Below are 16,384 nucleotides of genomic sequence, written 5' to 3' on the forward strand. Positions count from 1 at the left end.
CGCAAACGAGGCAGACGCAGAGCCGCAGCCTAAACCCTAATCCGTATTTAAAGTTTATTTGCACGTGCCAGGAAGCGAGGCGATAGAGTTGGCGGGCGATAAGCTGCTTAGTTGTATTATTGTAGTGTGTTTATAAGAGTATTATAAGAGTATTATTGTATATATCTGATACTTCTATTGTATTTACTCCTCCTACCCACAAACCATCACCACATCTCAAAAGAAGCGAGGTCGCTAAAGGTGTCGAGTTAATCTCGCTAACTTTGTCGCCTTCTGAGCCGCAGCCCTTTGTTTACATCGCCATCGCCATCCTTCCTAATATCCGAGTTCTCTTCATTTGCTCGAGTTGGCTTCAGATGCCCTCAACTGCTGCTGCTTCTTTGTATCTTCACGATGCCCTTTATCAGACGTCGCAGGTCACATACTGACCACCCTCCCTCTCCTCCTCCTCCTCCTCCTCCTCCTCCCCCCCGCCCGCGCATCTCCTACTTCCCTCCCCACGTCCTCCGCGCCCGCATCCCCACCCCTCCGCGCCCACCTCCCTCAACCTCAAGCGCTCACTCACACTCACTCATCCCCGCCGACCAATCAACCACCTCCCTCAGCCACGACTTCTCCCTCGCCCGCGCCCGCTTCTTCGGCGCCCGCAAACCGCAGCTCCGTCAGTCCTCCCACTCTTCACCACCCCGCCCTCGCCGCCATCGCCGTCGCAGTCTCCTCGCAGCTCTACCCTTCTCCGCCTCTTCGCTTCATCTGAAATCCTCCCTCGACAAAGTCCTCTCTCAGACCCAGTCCCCGGCTGATCCTCCCTCCTGTCCCGTCCTCCCTACATCCAGCCTGAACTACAACCTCGACCAAGACCTCGACGAAGACCAAGTCGAGGACGACTTTGACACTGAAGAAGCCATCGCCCGCATCACCCAAGTCATCCGCGACTCGGCTGCTGAAATCAGCGTGCGCGAAGCGGCAGCAAACACTCCCTCTCCTGCCGAACACCCCTCCGGTCTTTGGCGGCGTCTGTCGCAGCTCGCTAGTCCTGTCTCTCCTTCTGCTGCTGTTGATACTACTAATACCCCCGCTACTTCTGCCACTGCCGCTGCTGCTACTTCTGACCCCTCTGACACCCACTCTGACTCTGCAAAGCCACTACACATCCACCTCCCGTCTGCCTCGTCAGTCATCGCGGCGGCCAACCAGACCTCGGCCCTGGTCACGATCCCGCTCGCAGAGTCCGCCACAGACTGCTCGCACTCGTCCTCGATCTCGAGAGCAAACAGCAAGAACCTGTATCTCAGTCCTGTCAACGCAAACACGCTCTGCGATGAGGATTTTAGCTGTATCGTGCCTACCGAGCTGAAGTTGAAGAAAGGCGGGAAGAGAAAGAGCACTACAAAGAAGTTTTTCAAGAATGCTGCGCAGTCCTTGAGACTACGGAAGCGCAGGGACAATACCCAGATCTCTCAACCCACTGATAGCAAGAACACCCCTCCCTCTCCTCAGCCTGAGCCCGCGAGCACAATCACCTCCCCCCTCCCCTCCCCTCTCTGCAAACCAATCGAGACACCGCGCACCAGCAAATTCTATCTCTCGCACTTCCTCAGAGCACGGCTCGCAGCCCTCTTCACCGCACAATCCCGGAAGGAGAAGAAGTGGACTGAAGAGCAGTTCCAAGCGCGACTACGTGCGTTTGGCGAGGATACAAAGGTTATCAAGGCCGAGGGAAAGAAGTCAATTGCTGATGATGAGGACAGCAAGCAGAGCGCAAAGAGGATGATTATCGACGTCGCGAAAATGCGTGCTCAGGACTGGGACATGATCTCGCCCGGCACGCAAACCACATGCGTCAACACTCCTTCCACTCCCACAGCCAAACCTGATCCACACATGCAGCAGCAGCAGCAGCAGCAACTACCCTCCCCCGGCACAGTCCGCTTCAACAACATGATCCAAGTCCGCTCGAGCAGCGGCCACTCTGTCTCGGGCGACAAGTATCTCGAGCTCGGCACGGCGGTCGTCGAGAGGCCTGTTTTGAACCCGTTCTCGCCCGCTGCGTCGTCTGTTAGTCCGTTGTGGATGGAGGGGTGAGTTTGAGTGGGGTTGTAGTAGTATTATTGTATATATTAGCACCTGTATTAATAGACATCATAAATAAGACTATTGTTTAAGCAGTGAAGGAGGAGAGGAGTAGGAATGGTTCCAGGACCTGAAACCGGAACCCCATCAACGCGCACAGTTCGCGCACACTTTTTCAAACCGGTTCCGAGTTCAAACCACCTCTCCTCCGAGGAAATAATTCTCTACACATCCTCACCCAAATCAACACCTCGTCTTTCATCTCCCTCCTCCGCAGGAATCTCATTCTTCTTCTTCTTTCTCTACTTAAGACGATAGTAATCGACATCAAAAGCACATGGCACCCACGCAAACCTCCCGGAAAAGGTACAGCGGCCCTGACGACGACTCCCCTGCCACCAAACGCCAGGCACGAGGCACCACCACCACCACCACCACCAGCACCACCTCCACCAGCAACGGCCACGACGACGACTCTTCCCCGGTGCAGCTGCGGTGTCTGATTGCAACTCGCGAGGCGGCGGCGCTGACGACGGGGAAATTGGCGGACGAGGCGGCGGAGATCAGTCGCGGTTGCGGTGTGCAGCTTGCGTATAGTGATGATGTTGCTGGGGCGGCGGAGAGGGTGTTGACTGTTTCTGGGAGGGCGAATGCGGTTGCGAAGGTGCGCTTCTTCTTCTCTTCTTCTTCTTCTTCTTCTTCTTCTATATCATTGATCAATACTGACGACATCTAGGCCTGCTCGGCACTCGCGCTCCAGCTCTCCTCCAAACAATCCCCCGACACCACCACCCTCTCCCTCCGAACAATCATCCCCCACAAACTCCTCCCCTCCATCCTCGACCCCTCCACTCTTACCCCCTCCGGCGCCTCCCTCTCCGCCTCCTCCACCTTCCTCCCTCTCTCAACCGAACGCACCCTCCTCATCTCCGGCTCCGCCCCCGCCCTCGCCGCCGCCCTAACCGACATCTGCTCCTCTCTAGCCGACCAGTCCGACCGCATATCAACCTCCTTCCTAGCCCAGTTCTACTCCCCCTTGCCAATGTACGGCGTCTACGCCCGCCCGGCGCACTGGCGCATGTCGGTCCAGAAAGGCGTCGCGACGCCGTTCAATCCCTACGCTCTCGCGCCAACCGGTTTCTCTGCCGCAGACTACGCCGTCGCGACTGGCGCCTCCCTAACCGCGCAGGCAGCCGCCGTAGCAGCCACCACCGCTGCTGCTTCAGGCTCCGGAGCACAAGACACCGCCGCGGTCGACAGCGCAGCGCGTGCGCAACCCGTCCCGAGCGTGCAACCCGCGCAATCAGTACAAAGCGCGCAGCAACAAGCCCAGCACGCACTTCCAGGCCAACCACTGACGCAGCAAATCTTCATCCCGAACGACATGGTCGGCGCCATCATCGGCAAGGGCGGATCGAAGATCAACGAGATCAGACAGTTGTCCGGGTCGTCGATTAAGATTAACGAGCCGCAGGAGAATAGTAATGAGAGATTGGTGACGATTACGGGGACTACGGAGTGTAACCGTGAGTTTTCTTGTGTTGTTGTATTTAAGTATCTGTGCTAACTATGGGTGTATTGTAGAAATGGCGCTGTATTTACTCTACTCCCGACTCGAGAACGAAAAGCACCGCTGATAACCTTCGAACTTGCAGGTTCTTGCAAGTTCTCGACGCGAACAGACTCCGCTGTATCTGATTTAAATTTCACGATGAGTGGATGTACATTAGCAAGCTGTTATGGAAATTTAATCTCGTGGTGCTGTATCTATATTACAAGTGCTGCGTCGCTACTATATTCACTCCCACTTTCTATCTAATGATCTCTATCTAATAATCTATAAACGGGTATTAATAGTATTATAACAATCGCTGTATACACACAACAACAAGCAAGTTTTATATAAAAATCCAAACCAACGACGCAAACAAACACAAACACAAAGCAAGTAGCAAGCAGGAATAATGTAGAGAAAATGTTGATGATTATGCCAGAGACACGCGCCGGAACCAGGGAAAAGGCAGGAAAGATAAGATAAAATACAAATGACGCAAGTAAGCAAAGGAAGAAGCAAAGGAAGAAGTGCAGAGGCAGCCGGGAACTTTTAAGGCAGAGATGGGTCTATATATAGAGAATGAACGGTATAGCAAGCCAGAATGAGATGAGCAATGAGCATGAGCGATGAGAAGAACGAGAAACAGTGCAAACAAGTACTGAAGAATTAAGCATCATCCTTTGCGATAACTACTTTCTTCCCATCCTTCTTGTCCTTGTTTGCTTCACTAGCCGCCTCCTTTGCCTTCTTCTCCGCCTCCTTGCGCGCCTGCTCGATCTCGCGCGCGACCTGCTTCGCAGCTCTCACCTCGGCCGCCTTAACCGAGTCCAAAAAGTACACAGGGCTATTATAGATCTCCAACGGATCGGTCTCCTTCCCGGCCTCTTGTAACGGCGACTCGCCGCTCGAGCTCGACAGTTCTTTCTGCTTCGCGGCCTCCATCTCAGCCTTTGCGATCGCGGCCGCTTCCGCCATCCGGTCGCTCTCGTCCTTGTTGTTGTTCTCCTTTGCTTTCTCTTGCTGCTCTTTCTCCTTATGCAGCCGCGCCTGGATCATCTCGCTCATGTACCGCATGTCGTCGACACTAGGCTCGTACATATGCCAGACCACGTAATGCGGCAGCCCGATAACTGACAATCCCATGCGCTTGCACATCTTTCCAAACCCTTCAGTCTCGGCATGCTTCTCAAACGAAAACGCAGGGAAATGCGCGCCGGATCGGAAAACGCGCGCTTTGGCGAGAATCGAGACACCGCCGACGCCGTCGATCTCCATCTCGAGATCGGGATCGCCGTAGGGGTCGCGGAGGTAGGCCAGATGCGGGCGCCAGGTTTCGAATTCGGGGTAGCCTTCGACGATGACGGCGTCCTCGCCAAGAGTCTGCGCGAGCTGGAGTGCGGTTTCACTTTCTTGCCACGAGTTGAGATCGTAGGGCTGCTCGCCTCCGAGCCAGTCTGGGAGTGGACGCCAGATGTCTAGTAGTGTTAGTATATTTATTCATCTGTAGTAGAGAAAAGTGAGAAGACATACTAGGAACGATGACGTCTTTGTTGTGGCGCATTAGATCTTCGATGATGGTCGGAGGGGCGATTTCGACATCGACATCACGCCAGTAAACCCAGCTATGCTCGGGACGGAGGGCAGCGGAAAGAAGCCAGTTACGGGCGCGAGCCATGAGTTTGCGACGGGGGCCCTGGGCGTCGAAGCCGTGGCGATCCGAAAAGCCCTGGCCGACGACCTGGCCAAAGTCCTTTTCAAAGATCTCGATGCGGCCAAAGTGCATGTAGGGGTCTTTGTCGTTCTGCATGCGTTCGAGGAGGGTGTTGAGGAGAAGGAGGGTCTCGTCTTTGGAGTCGGAGACGAGGAAGGCCATGTCGATGAGGGAGTGGGGGTAGGTGAGGTTCTTGAGATGGGAGAAGAAGAGAGGGAGATGGGGGGCGGCGTCGCGGAGAGGGATGCACATGAGGACGCGCTCGTTGCGCTCCCAGCCTCTGCCGGTGCCCTGTGAGTTTGCGAGGTCGTAGTGGTGGACGGTTGTGATGAGGGGATCGTCGCGGAAGAGGGAGGAGGTGAGGGAGGAGCCGGCGAAGGTGGAGATGGTCGGGAAGAAGAAGAGGAGGAGGGACGCGAGGGAGCAGGCGAGGATGAGGATGCGCCTGACGGGGAGGCGGCGGAGCATCTGGGATTTGGAGCGGGATTGGAATCTGATGAGTTAGAGAGAGCTGTAGAAGAGAGAAGGGAAGAAGAGGAGGAGGAAGTACCTGTGGGGGGATATGATGAATGGTTGGCTTGGATGCGGGAATGGGTTGCCGTTCATGATGAGGGAGGACATGGGTGGAGACCGGGGGGTCAAAGATGAAGGAGAAGAAGAAGAAGAAGAAGAAGAAGAAGAAGAACAGAAGAAGAACAGAAGAAGAATAATAGTAAAAGAAGAAGAAGAAGAGGAAGAGGAAGAGTCGAGGAGGAAAAGGCGCAAAACAACAACAAACCCGCGATCCAAAAATGGAAACCTCGACGATGCGCAAGCCACAGTCAAGCCACATCTTGTGGCTCAGCTGCCCCGCCACCAGCCAGCTTCGGTCGACTCGTCACATCACCGCCCGCTGCAGGCAGTCGAGGACTGTTCCGGCGGGAAGAGATGGATGAGAGGAGGAGAGGAGGAGGAGGATGTGACTGTTCGTGACGGGCGGGTGTGGATCCGGATGCGTGGAGTGGATATCGTAGTCAGATGCGATATGCTGTTTGTTCTGATATTGATATGATACTGTGCTGTGTTGACTGTTGTTATTGTATCTGTGTTTCTGTTGTGTTTACTGTGTGTTTACTATATCTATTGTGTTTGCTGTATTGTCTTTATTGTGTTTATTGTATTTATTGGTTCTTCCTGTCTTCTTACACTCCTCTCTGTTCTCCTCTTCTTCTCTTCCTCCTCTCATCGTGCTCACTGCTCACTGCTCAGCAGATCTCTGTCCTCTTTTTTATCTGATCTGTTTACTACATTACTGCATTACTGCTGATATACACTGTGCTTCTCATACTCACTCTCTATATCATCATCTACTCTCTATCTCATCCTCCTACTCTCTTGATCTCTCCGTGATATCATGGCAACTCCATACGCTCGTGCTCTCTACTCCCTCTACTTTTCCATGTCTACATAATCCTCTTTAATCCACATACTCTCTATCATCTCATCGTCTCTACTCTACTTCTACTCTACTGCAGTCCACTGTAGTCTACTCTATCTACGTACAACGTACAAGCTGTTCTTAATATAAGTAAGCCGCATATTAAGTAATCATACCCAGAATAACTTCCCCCTCTCCAAATCCCACCCTCCTCCAATCCTGGGTCTCATCTTCCGATCCTCCTCACATCCATCTTCTCCCATCCTCTCCTCCTCTCCTCCTCTTCCTCAACCGAATCCGGCTCACTCACCACCTGAATGCCTCCTTCACTCCGCAAATGCCTCTTCTGACCTCAAACTTCCTCTTATCGCACGTCCGCCGCAAGCGTGGCAGGCGGAAACCCGCAGACTCACCTCCCGCCAGATCTGCTCCTCCTCCGCATCCATCAACAAGCCCTCCTGCATCCAAACCTCCCCCAAACCCCATCTCCTCCACCACTGCTCCCAAGTCCACACCTCCATCCGCCTCTTCTCGAAAGCAGTCAATAGTCCGCTCCGCCAGCACCAGAATCAAGCGCTCCTTCGCCGCCTCTGCCGCTGCTGCCGCCGGCGGCCGCCGCAGACAGTCCTCCCCCAAAACCATCTCCCCCTCCTCCCCATTCCCCTCCGCCCTCGCGACCTTCGACGCCTCCGCCTCCGGCTCCGATCTCCTGCACAAACTCAACCCGATCCCGCGTCTCCGCCACGCCACAATCCGCATGACCGAGTCCCCCGAGGCCGCCCGTGTGCGTGAAAAGGAAGCGGTTATCAACGCCGGCGTCATCTACGGCACTCGAACTTATGACTGGGGTGTCGTGCCTCTTACGCCCTCGACTCCCGGTGCTGCTGCGTCTAAAACTACTACTGCAGCTGCTGAAGCGTCGTCCTCGTCCTCGTTCGCGTCCTCGTCTTCCTCGACCGCGCCGACTGAAGCTGAAACCACACCTTCCGAGACGAAACGCAAGCGAACTATCCAGCGCATCTTTGAGGTTTCGAAAACAATCCTCCGCACAAAACCTTTGCCTTCTCTCCCTGTCGATGCCATTCCACAAACCACCACAGCAACCGACCTGCAGCAGAACTCAGATCTCGCTCGTCAAGGGACAGTCATTGAGATCTCTTCTCAAGACGAGGACAATGAAGTGCAGCGGTCTACCAGTGTTGTTGATTGTCTAGCGACTTTTGCGCAGGAAAAACCCATGCCTGACGACGACGACGTTAACAACAGCAGCATCGAAAATGACGACACAAACAGTATAATAGAAGAAAGCACAGAAAGCATACTCGTCAGCAACGACGACGACGCCGGCGCCCTTCGATCTCTCGACGGCCTCGGCATCCGCCATCTCGACCGCGAAAACTCAAGACGGAGGTTCTCCTTCGACTCGTCCGTCGCCGGCACCGACTCCCTTTTCCGCAACGACTCGGACGCCTCGCGAGCGACCAGGATATCCCTCACCGCGGCTGTCGAAGACGTCGTGGGTTCAGACGTCGACGTACCTCCCTCGGACGAAGACGAGCTTGATATCGAAGTCCCGTTCGCAGCAAACCTCTACTCGTCAGACGAGCTCGCAAACATCACCGCCTTTGAATTCACCGACGACCTCGACCAAGCCGGAGACGACTACTTTGACGACCTCATGCTCGACGAAGTCAACAACATGGCCGACGACGACGACGACGGGTACTCTGACGACGGCTCTGACTTTGGGGCGGCCTCGAGACCCGCGCGAAGACCATCACTTACACCAATCTCTGAGCGGACAGACGAAGACAGCACGCCGACTTCATCGCCCTTTGTCTCGGACGCGTACTACCAGCACTCGCCTTCGCCGGCTCCGTTCCAGAGCTCACCACTCGCACCGCCGCGCACGCACGATGTCGTGGCGTATGTCAGAAAGAGCAGGGGCTGGGTCGTTGAACGACGGCGACGGAAAGGAGGGTGGGGTAGTCACGGAGCTGATGATGGTGCGACTAGCAGCGACGTTGAGGAGGAGTTGGTAGGTACCGAGAGAGTCGAGAAGAGAGCAATCTAGCTACATCTATGATCTGTGATCTATGATCTATATGAGCTCTGAGGATGGTTGGGAAAATGTATTTTTAGTTGTGTACTTTATTCGGATCGGACATTCGCCCATGCGTGGGAATTAGTGGTATTTCATAGGATATCGGTGTTTACTTTGTTTCTTTACGTGCGGCAATCGATGAGCATTACTCATGATGGAAGAGTTGAGTTGAAAGTGATGATACTTTTGCTCATACAGTAATTGGTAAAAAAAAACAGCCATTAGGAAAGAGTGAACAAAACTCCACAGACAAACAAACTAAACCAAATCGACAAAGAAAGAAAACAAACAACCAGCCAAAACAAGTAATAGTATAATCACGATGCTCTCTTTCTTCCCTCCTCCAAGAAATAAAACATAAAAACATAAAACACAATCAATTCTTGTTCTTCCCTCTCTTGCCGTACTTCACCGCGCACTCATTACAATACCACGACCCCTTTGGCGGCGCGTTGAGCCCAACACACGGCAAATGGAACCACTCGCGCTTACAATCCGGCCCGTCGCAGGCTACCATCTCGCCGTACGACACCTGCTGGCAGTAGCAGTACACGGGCTCGCTCTCGGGGTCGTTCGCCGGCGACTGCGGATCGGCCTTGATCGGCACCACCGCTCCGGGACCTCCTCCTGCGACCGCACCTGCCGCCGCGCTGCCGTTGACGGGACCCCGACGGCTCGAGTTCCGCGCAGTCGCACGGCCGCCCCGGCGCGCTTGGCTTGCGGACGACGGCGTTCCAGGACGCGCAGGCGATGCCGACCGGCCGTGGTTCTCGGCAACGAGCTGGGGCGAGGGAAGAGGAAGCGGGGGAACGGGAGTCGACCCCGAGTGCTGGTTGTTACTCCTGGCTTCTGATGATCCCGCGCCGGAAGCTGCCTTGCGTCTCTTCGCGGGCGGCGCCGCTCCCACCACCGACTCTGCAGTTCCGTTATCATGGTTCTGGCTTGTTTTCGACGACGACGATCGCGCGGGTTTCTTTGCCTCTGTCGCTCCGATAGAGCCAGACGCGGAGGCCATCCCGCCAACGGCAGAAGCAGACCCCGCGCCGCCCACGCCAGAGCCAGCCCCGTGCTCGTCCGCAGCCTGCGCGGCCGCCCGCCGGGCAGCAATCGCCTCTCTGCGACTTTCACTTCGCGAGCTCGCCTGTGTCTGTGGTTTCTCGTCGCGGGAGCCGTCGCCGATGAGCGCGGGGTGGTTCGCGGGCCCGTAGATTACTGCGTCGGGGATCTCTCCCCCGTGGGCGATGCGGTCGTAGTCTGCTTCGAGCCGCTCGATGTGCCGCGCGACGGCCTCGGTCGCTGAGCCTGCGACGTGGATCTTTTCTTCAAAACAGGGGAGCAGCTCGGCAATCACCCGTCGCACCTCCGCCAGCAGTGCGTCCCGCGCAGGGTCGGTCACCGGCGTCTCGAGGAACTGCGGGATCAGAGCCGCCAGCAGACTCGTCGAGGACGTGCACTTCGCCTCGACCTCCCGCAGCAGCGTAAAGTGTCTGATGACTTCCAATGGAAAGGCCTCGAGAAAGTCGGAGAGGTCGTTGAGGCCGGGATAGAGCTCGGGGGCTTGCTGTTGTTGCTGGTGACGGTGATGCTGCGACGAGCGCCGGGAATCGCCATCGCGGCGGATTGCTTTCGTCGCGATGCGCGCCGACTTCTGCCGCGAAGCCACAACCTGCGTCGTTGTCGACATGTTCTGTTTCTCCTGATTCTGCTGCTTCTGAGAAGAAGTTGGGGAAGTGGACGAAGGCGGCGGAGGGGAGCAAATCGGTGTTCTCGTCGAGGCCGTTGCTCGCTCTCTGTTTTTTGCCTGCCGCCCTTGAGCCGCACCTCGGTTTAGGGCTTCTGCTTTGGGATTTTTTCTAAATTCTCTGATATTCATCTTCTTCTGCTTTTATATTGAATATCAACAAAAGAGAAAGCGATGCCCTCTCTTCCGCTGCAGTCGCTCTGCGAGCTTTGCTCTGCGCAGAAGCCTTCACTGCGCCGCCCGAAAACCGGCCAGAAAATCTGCCAGCAGTGCTTCTTCCACGTCTTCGAGACCGAGATCCACAACACAATCACCGCCGCCTCGCTCTTCCACCCCGGCGAGCGCGTCGCCATCGGCGCGTCCGGGGGCAAGGACTCGACCGTGCTCGCGCACGTCATGAAGACGCTCAACGAGCGGTACTCGTACGGCGTCGACTTTGTCCTGCTCTCGATCGACGAAGGCATCCGTGGCTACCGCGACGACTCGCTCGAGACCGTCAAACGCAACCAGCAGCAATACTCGCTCCCGCTCAAAATCGTCAGCTACAAAGACCTCTACGACGGCTGGAGCATGGACAACATCGTCGCGCAGATTGGGAGTAAAAACAACTGCACCTACTGCGGCGTGTTCCGCCGGCAGGCTCTTGATCGCGGCGCGCAGATGCTGGGAATCAACCACGTCCTCACCGGCCACAACGCAGACGACATGGCCGAGACCGTGCTCATGAACATCCTCCGCGGCGACACCGCCCGCTTAGACCGCTGCACCGAGATCATCACGCAGAGCGCAGAGTCGCCAATCAAGCGCTCCAAGCCGCTCAAGTTTGCCTACGAGAAGGAAATCGTGCTCTACGCGCACTACAAAAAGCTAGACTACTTCTCAACCGAGTGCACCTACTCCCCCGAGGCCTTCCGCGGCACCGCGCGCACGCTCATCAAAAACCTCGAGACCGTGCGGTCGAGCGCGATAATCGACATCATTCATTCTGGCGAGACGTTTGCGCTGCAGCGCCGCGGCGGGAAAAATCAGGCAAAGAAGCTCGTCGCGGGCGTGTGCGAGCGGTGCGGGTACATCTCCTCGAATAAGCTGTGTAAAGCCTGTGTGCTGCTTGATGGGCTTAATGCTGGGCGGGCGGCTGTGCAGATTTCGCTCGAGAAGCCTGGTGATCAAGATGATGGGGCGGCGTTGGTAAGGAAGCAGTTGGAGCATCTGTCGTTTTAGACATGTATATTGGCGCTATGATTTGTATTCGTTTCGGGGCATTTGTATATAGTGTAAATAGGCGTTCTTTTTTTTTATCATACTATCTACATTCTATAGTCTAAATCTGCGTCTCTCCCAAATTAATCCGCTGCAGCGCATCCGCCGACAACTTCTCCATCTCCTCCACAATCACATCCCCAATCTTCTTCTCCTCCTCCGTCCCCGTCGCCTTCCGCCTGATATACGACTGTCCCCACGCGTCGCACGCAGACCCGTAATTCACCGTCTCGGCCGGATCCGCAGTCTCCTCCGGCACCGCCTCGATCGCGGCAAACACCGGTGCCGCAGCACCTTTGTACGCGTCGATTACGTGCCACGGACTGCCCAGCCAGCGCACGACGTAAAACAAAAACAGCATGCCAAACGTCGTCAGCCAGTTGAGATGGTCGGCGAAGATCGCGGTGTGGCAGATGCCCGGGTGCGTCATGTACACCAGCACGTCCTGCTCGGCCTTCCACTTTTGCGCAATCGCCGCGTGCACGTACTCGAGCTCGCGCTTGCTGTCGACGTAGGCCTGGTCGGTGTGGATCAGCTGCATATCCTTCTCGTCGAACGGGTACGCGATCTCCGCCTCGACCGAGCCGATGAAGATAACCCGCCCGCCTCCCGAGAGCACAGGAAGCAGCCGTTTCGAAAGCACGTAGTTTGCGAGGATGTTTATCTGAAACACCCACCCGATTCCATCAACAGACACCTTTCCAATCCGCTCCTTCTTAAACTTCGGATGCGTCATCGCATCGATCGGGTTCTTCAGCACCTCCTTCGTCGCTCCAACCCAGTCGATGCCCGCAAAATCCCCCCCTCCCGCGTTCAGAAACAGATAGTCGATATGCTTATACCGCTCCAGCAGCTGCCCCGCGACCTCATGCACCGACTCCAGCGACCCCAAATCAAGCAGCACGTAGTCAAACGAAAGCAAGTCCCGCTCGGGACAGTACTTGCGCAGCTTGTTGATCGTCTCCACCGCCTTTCGCATGTGCCGCGTACTCACAACTATCGTCAACGGCACCGTCTGCGGAATCTTGTCCAGCAGCCGGCACGCAATCGCGTAGCCAAGTCCGCCGTTCGCGCCCGTGATCACGGCTACTTTCCTGCCGCTCATTCTCTGCTGCTGCTTTGTCTTTTGTGTGGTCTTGAAGCACGGCTTGCAGGATTGGACTGGACTATCAGGCCTCCCGATTGAATGTAAATAGGATTATAGTCGATACCAGGGTTCGGGTGTTTATCAGCGAATACGACTTCTCCGAATACGAGCCACACATTACTCTTCAGATATCTATTCATCTCACTAATTCTTACACAACGCCATTGATGTTCAAGCAATCCCTCAACAAACTAGTCAAAAGCAGCATATCCTCGCCCGCCTTACTCATCGGCCCGTCCTCTCCCGCACCCTCGCCCGGCTTCCTAAACGCGTCCAACGCGTCCGGCCCGAGAACGCTGTATGACCTCGCGACAACCTGTTCAATCAGATCGTGCACGAGCTTCGTAATCTCCGCATCAGGCTTCTCATCCCGCAGTTCCTGCACGCTCAGTAGAAGTAGCCTGAGCACGGGCCGGTAATTCTCCTGTCGTCCTTCAGTTAACGCCTGGACGAACTCCATCCCACCCGACACGATCAGATCATGCGCGAGCCTGAGAATCCGCTTGAAATCAACCCGGCCTGACTTTGACTTTTGCGTGCTCAACGCCGCCAGCTTCTGGATAATTATAAACGCAAGCTCGCACCGCTCGTTCACTATCGGCTGGAATAATGGCGCAATCACGCCTTCTTCGATGTTGATCGTAAGGCATTTACACGCAATCTCCTCCAGCACCGACGCTAGCTTTCCGTCCTCCTCCGTCCAATCCAGCAATGCGATCGTCAACAGCCACCACGCTCGGAATAAATGCGACTGCGCATCAATCAGCGACAGATTCAGGTTCGCCTGCTCGACCTCGCTCTTGTACCCGCTCCAGATCGGATCAGCTCCCAAAATCATGTCCATCATCTCAACATCATACTTGTACCCCGTCCCATACTTGCGCTCGCCCGCAACCAGCACCGTGCGCTGGAACCGAATCAATCGTGCCTCGGGCCACTTCTTGTCAAAGTTGCGGTGCAGGTTTCCATGCAGCGACGCCCGGTATCCGTATATCCGGAACGCTACATCCGCCAGTCTTGGGAGGTTCCCCACTATATGGGAGATAATCGTCTTGGCTTCGCTTGACCCTTTCCGCGCCTTGTGCAAATGAACCGCACAGAGCTGGACTCCGCGAGCAGCTCGCAATGTTTCATAGCAGTATCGGACAATAGTCTCTGAAGATTCCAGACCGCTCACGCGACCTTCCGTTCCTTGGTCAATCAGCTTTAGGATTTTATTCAGTAGCCCTTTATCCTCTTGACTCTCAAACAGTGCTGTAGAGAGCGTATTCTGAGCAAGCGCAAGACTCTCGAGAATATTCGCCGTAAACTCAACACGTATCTCTTCGGTCTGTTGAGCTTTCTTTTCGAGTGCTTGTAACAACGATTTGACGGGACCCTTCTCCTTCTCCTTCTCTTTCTTTGCTTCACTTTCGCTTTTCGAGTCCAATCCAAGCTCCTTCCCAGTAAGCAGAAGAATCGACAATCCCTGCTGCTTCGTGCTAAACACCAAGCTCACGAAATTCGCAATCTCATTCTGCATCGGGTAATCAATATCACTCTCGATCGCCTTCACCAGCGACGCCGCAAATGCCGCAGCCGGCCCGCTTCCAAAGTACGCGAGCAACGACGGCTTCTCACTCCACTCGCTCGCCACCATCGCATTCAGCAGCTGCATCAGCTTCAGCCTCAACACACTCTCATTGGCAAACAAAACCGACATACTAGCCGCCAATCCAAACAGTTTTCGCTCAAGCTGCGTAGGCGCCCGTTTCAGCAAGCTCCGCGCTCTCGTCAAAACTTCAGCCAGTGATAATGAGCTCTCGATCCAGCCGTATGTCCGGTTAAGCAGGTCCTGGTCGTTTTTGAGAGCTTCCATCGTTCGCGAGGCGGCCTCGATACCGCCAAGAAGTGGTTGCAGACAGCGAGATGGCTTTGAGTCGGTGACCAGAAATCGGTCGAGAATGTGCTGCGTGGCTGGGAATAGCACGCCATTGATCTTCTCTGTTCCTTCACTGAATTCGTCGACGCAGTACACGATCCTTATTATAGACTCAAACACCTCTGAGATTCGCGTAGCTATACCAAGAGTTAGTAATGCTTCAGCCTTGAATTATTTTATGACCTTCTTACCAATTTTGAGACGCTCGTGCAAATCCTCATACTTCCAATACGAAAAACTCTCATAGACGTTCATCAGATGCCGAAACAACTGCAGCAAAATACCAGCCTTGACACTTGGTTTAACAGCATAAGTGAACTTTCCAATCAAAACGTCATTTGTCAGGGCACACACGAGATCGATGAGTGCCAACGTAAACTTGTAGTCACCATTGATAATCTCGACCGACGACAGCACATACGCAGCCATTCCGCCGTTCCCGCTCCGGTCAAGGAGAGTAGAGTTTTCTAAAAACTCCCACACCTTGCTCGGTAGCACTCTGGTCAGCGCGGCGAAAAACTCAAGAGCAGCGACGCTGACGCCAATGTTTTTTCGCTGCATGGCTATGGTGAGTATCCGGCCGATGATCACAAGGACATTGTTGTCTTCCGAGAGATTTTCGCATATGCTTTCAAGCAGCTCAATAGCTTCTTCGGTAGACAGCTGGCGCATTGTATCCGAGATCAAAAGTGTGATCTCCTCAACGACTATATCTGTCGGTGATACTTTTTCTGCGTGCTCTAGAACTCGACCGATATATGCCCATCCGTTGTATCGAAACCTCCACTGCACGGTGAACGTATTGCTCTCGGTCGGGATGATCCGGCCATGATGTCCCTTTGAAACGAAAATTCCACCCTCTCCGTCTTCTCGAGGTGCATATAAACAGAGATCAGATAGCAGGTAAATGTCCTGTGGATCGTCGGCCGAAACATCAAAATCTCGGAACCCTCGCGGCAGCGTCTGCATATATGTATCCATATTTGCTAAAATCTGAAATGCGTACACGCCAGCATCGAACCGCAGCGCACGAATGAACGGGATGAAAACGCTTGGGAACTTGTTGAGCAACAGATAGAAATGCTGTTCCCTAGCAATCACCTCGTTCGCCTCGTCGTTTAACGCGAGCGCCTGACTGTCGCCGCCCGACTCGTCCTGTGTCTCTGACATGGGACTCGACTGCATCGGACTACCCGCACCAAAACTATTCTGGACTGCGACAATGCGCGGGTTGACGGTGCTCGCCGAGTCAGTTGATGCGAACGGGCGCCGCGTTGGCGTCTCCATTAGTTGTTGATTCGAACGACAAGCAAAACAAAAAGTGCAAACTTCTACGTCAGCACCTCTATTCCTGTCCTGACTAATCGAATTATTCCTGGCTCATGCAGATCACCCGCAAAACTGGTGTTGTTGACTAGTTTGCGCGTTCGACGCGGTGAGTCGATGGGACTACAA

The 16,384-nt window shown here is 54.8% G+C and overlaps 9 protein-coding genes across 9 annotated transcripts; 5 read left to right on the forward strand and 4 right to left on the reverse strand.

The window, feature by feature from the left end:
- Positions 1–393: 393 nt before the first annotated feature.
- BZA70DRAFT_286610 (uncharacterized protein) lies at positions 394–2,085 on the forward strand (the record flags this gene model as incomplete). Its single annotated transcript, XM_064913881.1, has 1 exon — positions 394–2,085. The coding sequence occupies one exon, from the start codon at positions 394–396 to the stop codon at positions 2,083–2,085; it is 1,692 nt and encodes a 563-aa protein (XP_064770277.1).
- Positions 2,086–2,248: 163 nt separating this feature from the next.
- On the forward strand, positions 2,249–4,002 carry BZA70DRAFT_7319 (uncharacterized protein). Its single transcript, XM_064915367.1, has 3 exons — positions 2,249–2,737; positions 2,810–3,599; positions 3,658–4,002. Exons 1-3 carry the CDS (start codon positions 2,411–2,413, stop codon positions 3,708–3,710), a joined length of 1,170 nt encoding a protein of 389 aa, XP_064770278.1. The 5' UTR covers positions 2,249–2,410; the 3' UTR covers positions 3,711–4,002.
- On the reverse strand, positions 3,968–6,203 carry BZA70DRAFT_7291 (Anp1-domain-containing protein). Its single transcript, XM_064915364.1, has 3 exons — positions 5,890–6,203; positions 5,159–5,832; positions 3,968–5,103 (listed from the first exon to the last, which is right to left on the reverse strand). Exons 1-3 carry the CDS (start codon positions 5,958–5,960, stop codon positions 4,295–4,297), a joined length of 1,554 nt encoding a protein of 517 aa, XP_064770279.1. The 5' UTR covers positions 5,961–6,203; the 3' UTR covers positions 3,968–4,294.
- Positions 6,204–6,226: 23 nt separating this feature from the next.
- Positions 6,227–7,034, forward strand: BZA70DRAFT_270815 (uncharacterized protein). Its single transcript, XM_064911370.1, has one exon. The coding sequence runs from the start codon at positions 6,357–6,359 to the stop codon at positions 6,612–6,614; it is 258 nt and encodes an 85-aa protein (XP_064770280.1). The 5' UTR covers positions 6,227–6,356; the 3' UTR covers positions 6,615–7,034.
- On the forward strand, positions 6,996–9,015 carry BZA70DRAFT_270816 (uncharacterized protein). The gene has a single exon (XM_064911371.1). It carries the CDS (start codon positions 7,094–7,096, stop codon positions 8,828–8,830), a length of 1,737 nt encoding a protein of 578 aa, XP_064770281.1. The 5' UTR covers positions 6,996–7,093; the 3' UTR covers positions 8,831–9,015.
- An 8-nt stretch (positions 9,016–9,023) lies between these two features.
- On the reverse strand, positions 9,024–10,691 carry BZA70DRAFT_270817 (uncharacterized protein). The gene has a single exon (XM_064911372.1). It carries the CDS (start codon positions 10,542–10,544, stop codon positions 9,237–9,239), a length of 1,308 nt encoding a protein of 435 aa, XP_064770282.1. The 5' UTR covers positions 10,545–10,691; the 3' UTR covers positions 9,024–9,236.
- Positions 10,692–10,751: 60 nt separating this feature from the next.
- Positions 10,752–11,900, forward strand: BZA70DRAFT_270818 (cytoplasmic tRNA 2-thiolation protein 1). Its single transcript, XM_064911373.1, has one exon. It carries the CDS (start codon positions 10,776–10,778, stop codon positions 11,820–11,822), a length of 1,047 nt encoding a protein of 348 aa, XP_064770283.1. The 5' UTR covers positions 10,752–10,775; the 3' UTR covers positions 11,823–11,900.
- BZA70DRAFT_7663 (uncharacterized protein) lies at positions 11,845–13,044 on the reverse strand. Its single transcript, XM_064915385.1, has one exon. The coding sequence runs from the start codon at positions 12,964–12,966 to the stop codon at positions 11,923–11,925; it is 1,044 nt and encodes a 347-aa protein (XP_064770284.1). The 5' UTR covers positions 12,967–13,044; the 3' UTR covers positions 11,845–11,922.
- A 1-nt stretch (position 13,045) lies between these two features.
- BZA70DRAFT_7349 (nucleoporin subcomplex protein binding to Pom34-domain-containing protein) lies at positions 13,046–16,380 on the reverse strand. Its single transcript, XM_064915369.1, has 2 exons — positions 15,121–16,380; positions 13,046–15,066 (listed from the first exon to the last, which is right to left on the reverse strand). The coding sequence occupies exons 1-2, from the start codon at positions 16,214–16,216 to the stop codon at positions 13,160–13,162; spliced, it is 3,003 nt and encodes a 1,000-aa protein (XP_064770285.1). The 5' UTR covers positions 16,217–16,380; the 3' UTR covers positions 13,046–13,159.
- Between the last annotated feature and the right edge of the window lie 4 nt (positions 16,381–16,384).

Source organism: Myxozyma melibiosi (genome assembly GCF_037950935.1).
Source record: "Myxozyma melibiosi strain Phaff 52-87 chromosome Unknown BZA70scaffold_1, whole genome shotgun sequence".
Lineage (NCBI taxonomy): Eukaryota > Fungi > Ascomycota > Lipomycetes > Lipomycetales > Lipomycetaceae > Myxozyma > Myxozyma melibiosi.

Bases quoted from the DNA above. Each gene is read 5' to 3' on its own strand.
- BZA70DRAFT_270815 (XM_064911370.1), top strand. From the start codon at position 6,357: ATGCGATATGCTGTTTGTTCTGATATTGATATGATACTGTGCTGTGTT.
- BZA70DRAFT_7319 (XM_064915367.1), top strand. From the start codon at position 2,411: ATGGCACCCACGCAAACCTCCCGGAAAAGGTACAGCGGCCCTGACGAC. The intron at 2,738-2,809 runs GTGCGCTTCTTC...GACGACATCTAG, and splicing joins GGGCGAATGCGGTTGCGAAG to GCCTGCTCGGCACTCGCGCT. The intron at 3,600-3,657 runs GTGAGTTTTCTT...GGTGTATTGTAG, and splicing joins GGGGACTACGGAGTGTAACC to AAATGGCGCTGTATTTACTC.
- BZA70DRAFT_7349 (XM_064915369.1), bottom strand. From the start codon at position 16,216: ATGGAGACGCCAACGCGGCGCCCGTTCGCATCAACTGACTCGGCGAGC. The intron at 15,067-15,120 runs GTAAGAAGGTCA...CTCTTGGTATAG, and splicing joins GCACGAGCGTCTCAAAATTG to CTACGCGAATCTCAGAGGTG.
- BZA70DRAFT_270818 (XM_064911373.1), top strand. From the start codon at position 10,776: ATGCCCTCTCTTCCGCTGCAGTCGCTCTGCGAGCTTTGCTCTGCGCAG.
- BZA70DRAFT_270816 (XM_064911371.1), top strand. From the start codon at position 7,094: ATGCCTCTTCTGACCTCAAACTTCCTCTTATCGCACGTCCGCCGCAAG.
- BZA70DRAFT_7663 (XM_064915385.1), bottom strand. From the start codon at position 12,966: ATGAGCGGCAGGAAAGTAGCCGTGATCACGGGCGCGAACGGCGGACTT.
- BZA70DRAFT_7291 (XM_064915364.1), bottom strand. From the start codon at position 5,960: ATGTCCTCCCTCATCATGAACGGCAACCCATTCCCGCATCCAAGCCAA. The intron at 5,833-5,889 runs GTACTTCCTCCT...CTAACTCATCAG, and splicing joins TTCATCATATCCCCCCACAG to ATTCCAATCCCGCTCCAAAT. The intron at 5,104-5,158 runs GTATGTCTTCTC...TAACACTACTAG, and splicing joins CAAAGACGTCATCGTTCCTA to ACATCTGGCGTCCACTCCCA.
- BZA70DRAFT_270817 (XM_064911372.1), bottom strand. From the start codon at position 10,544: ATGTCGACAACGACGCAGGTTGTGGCTTCGCGGCAGAAGTCGGCGCGC.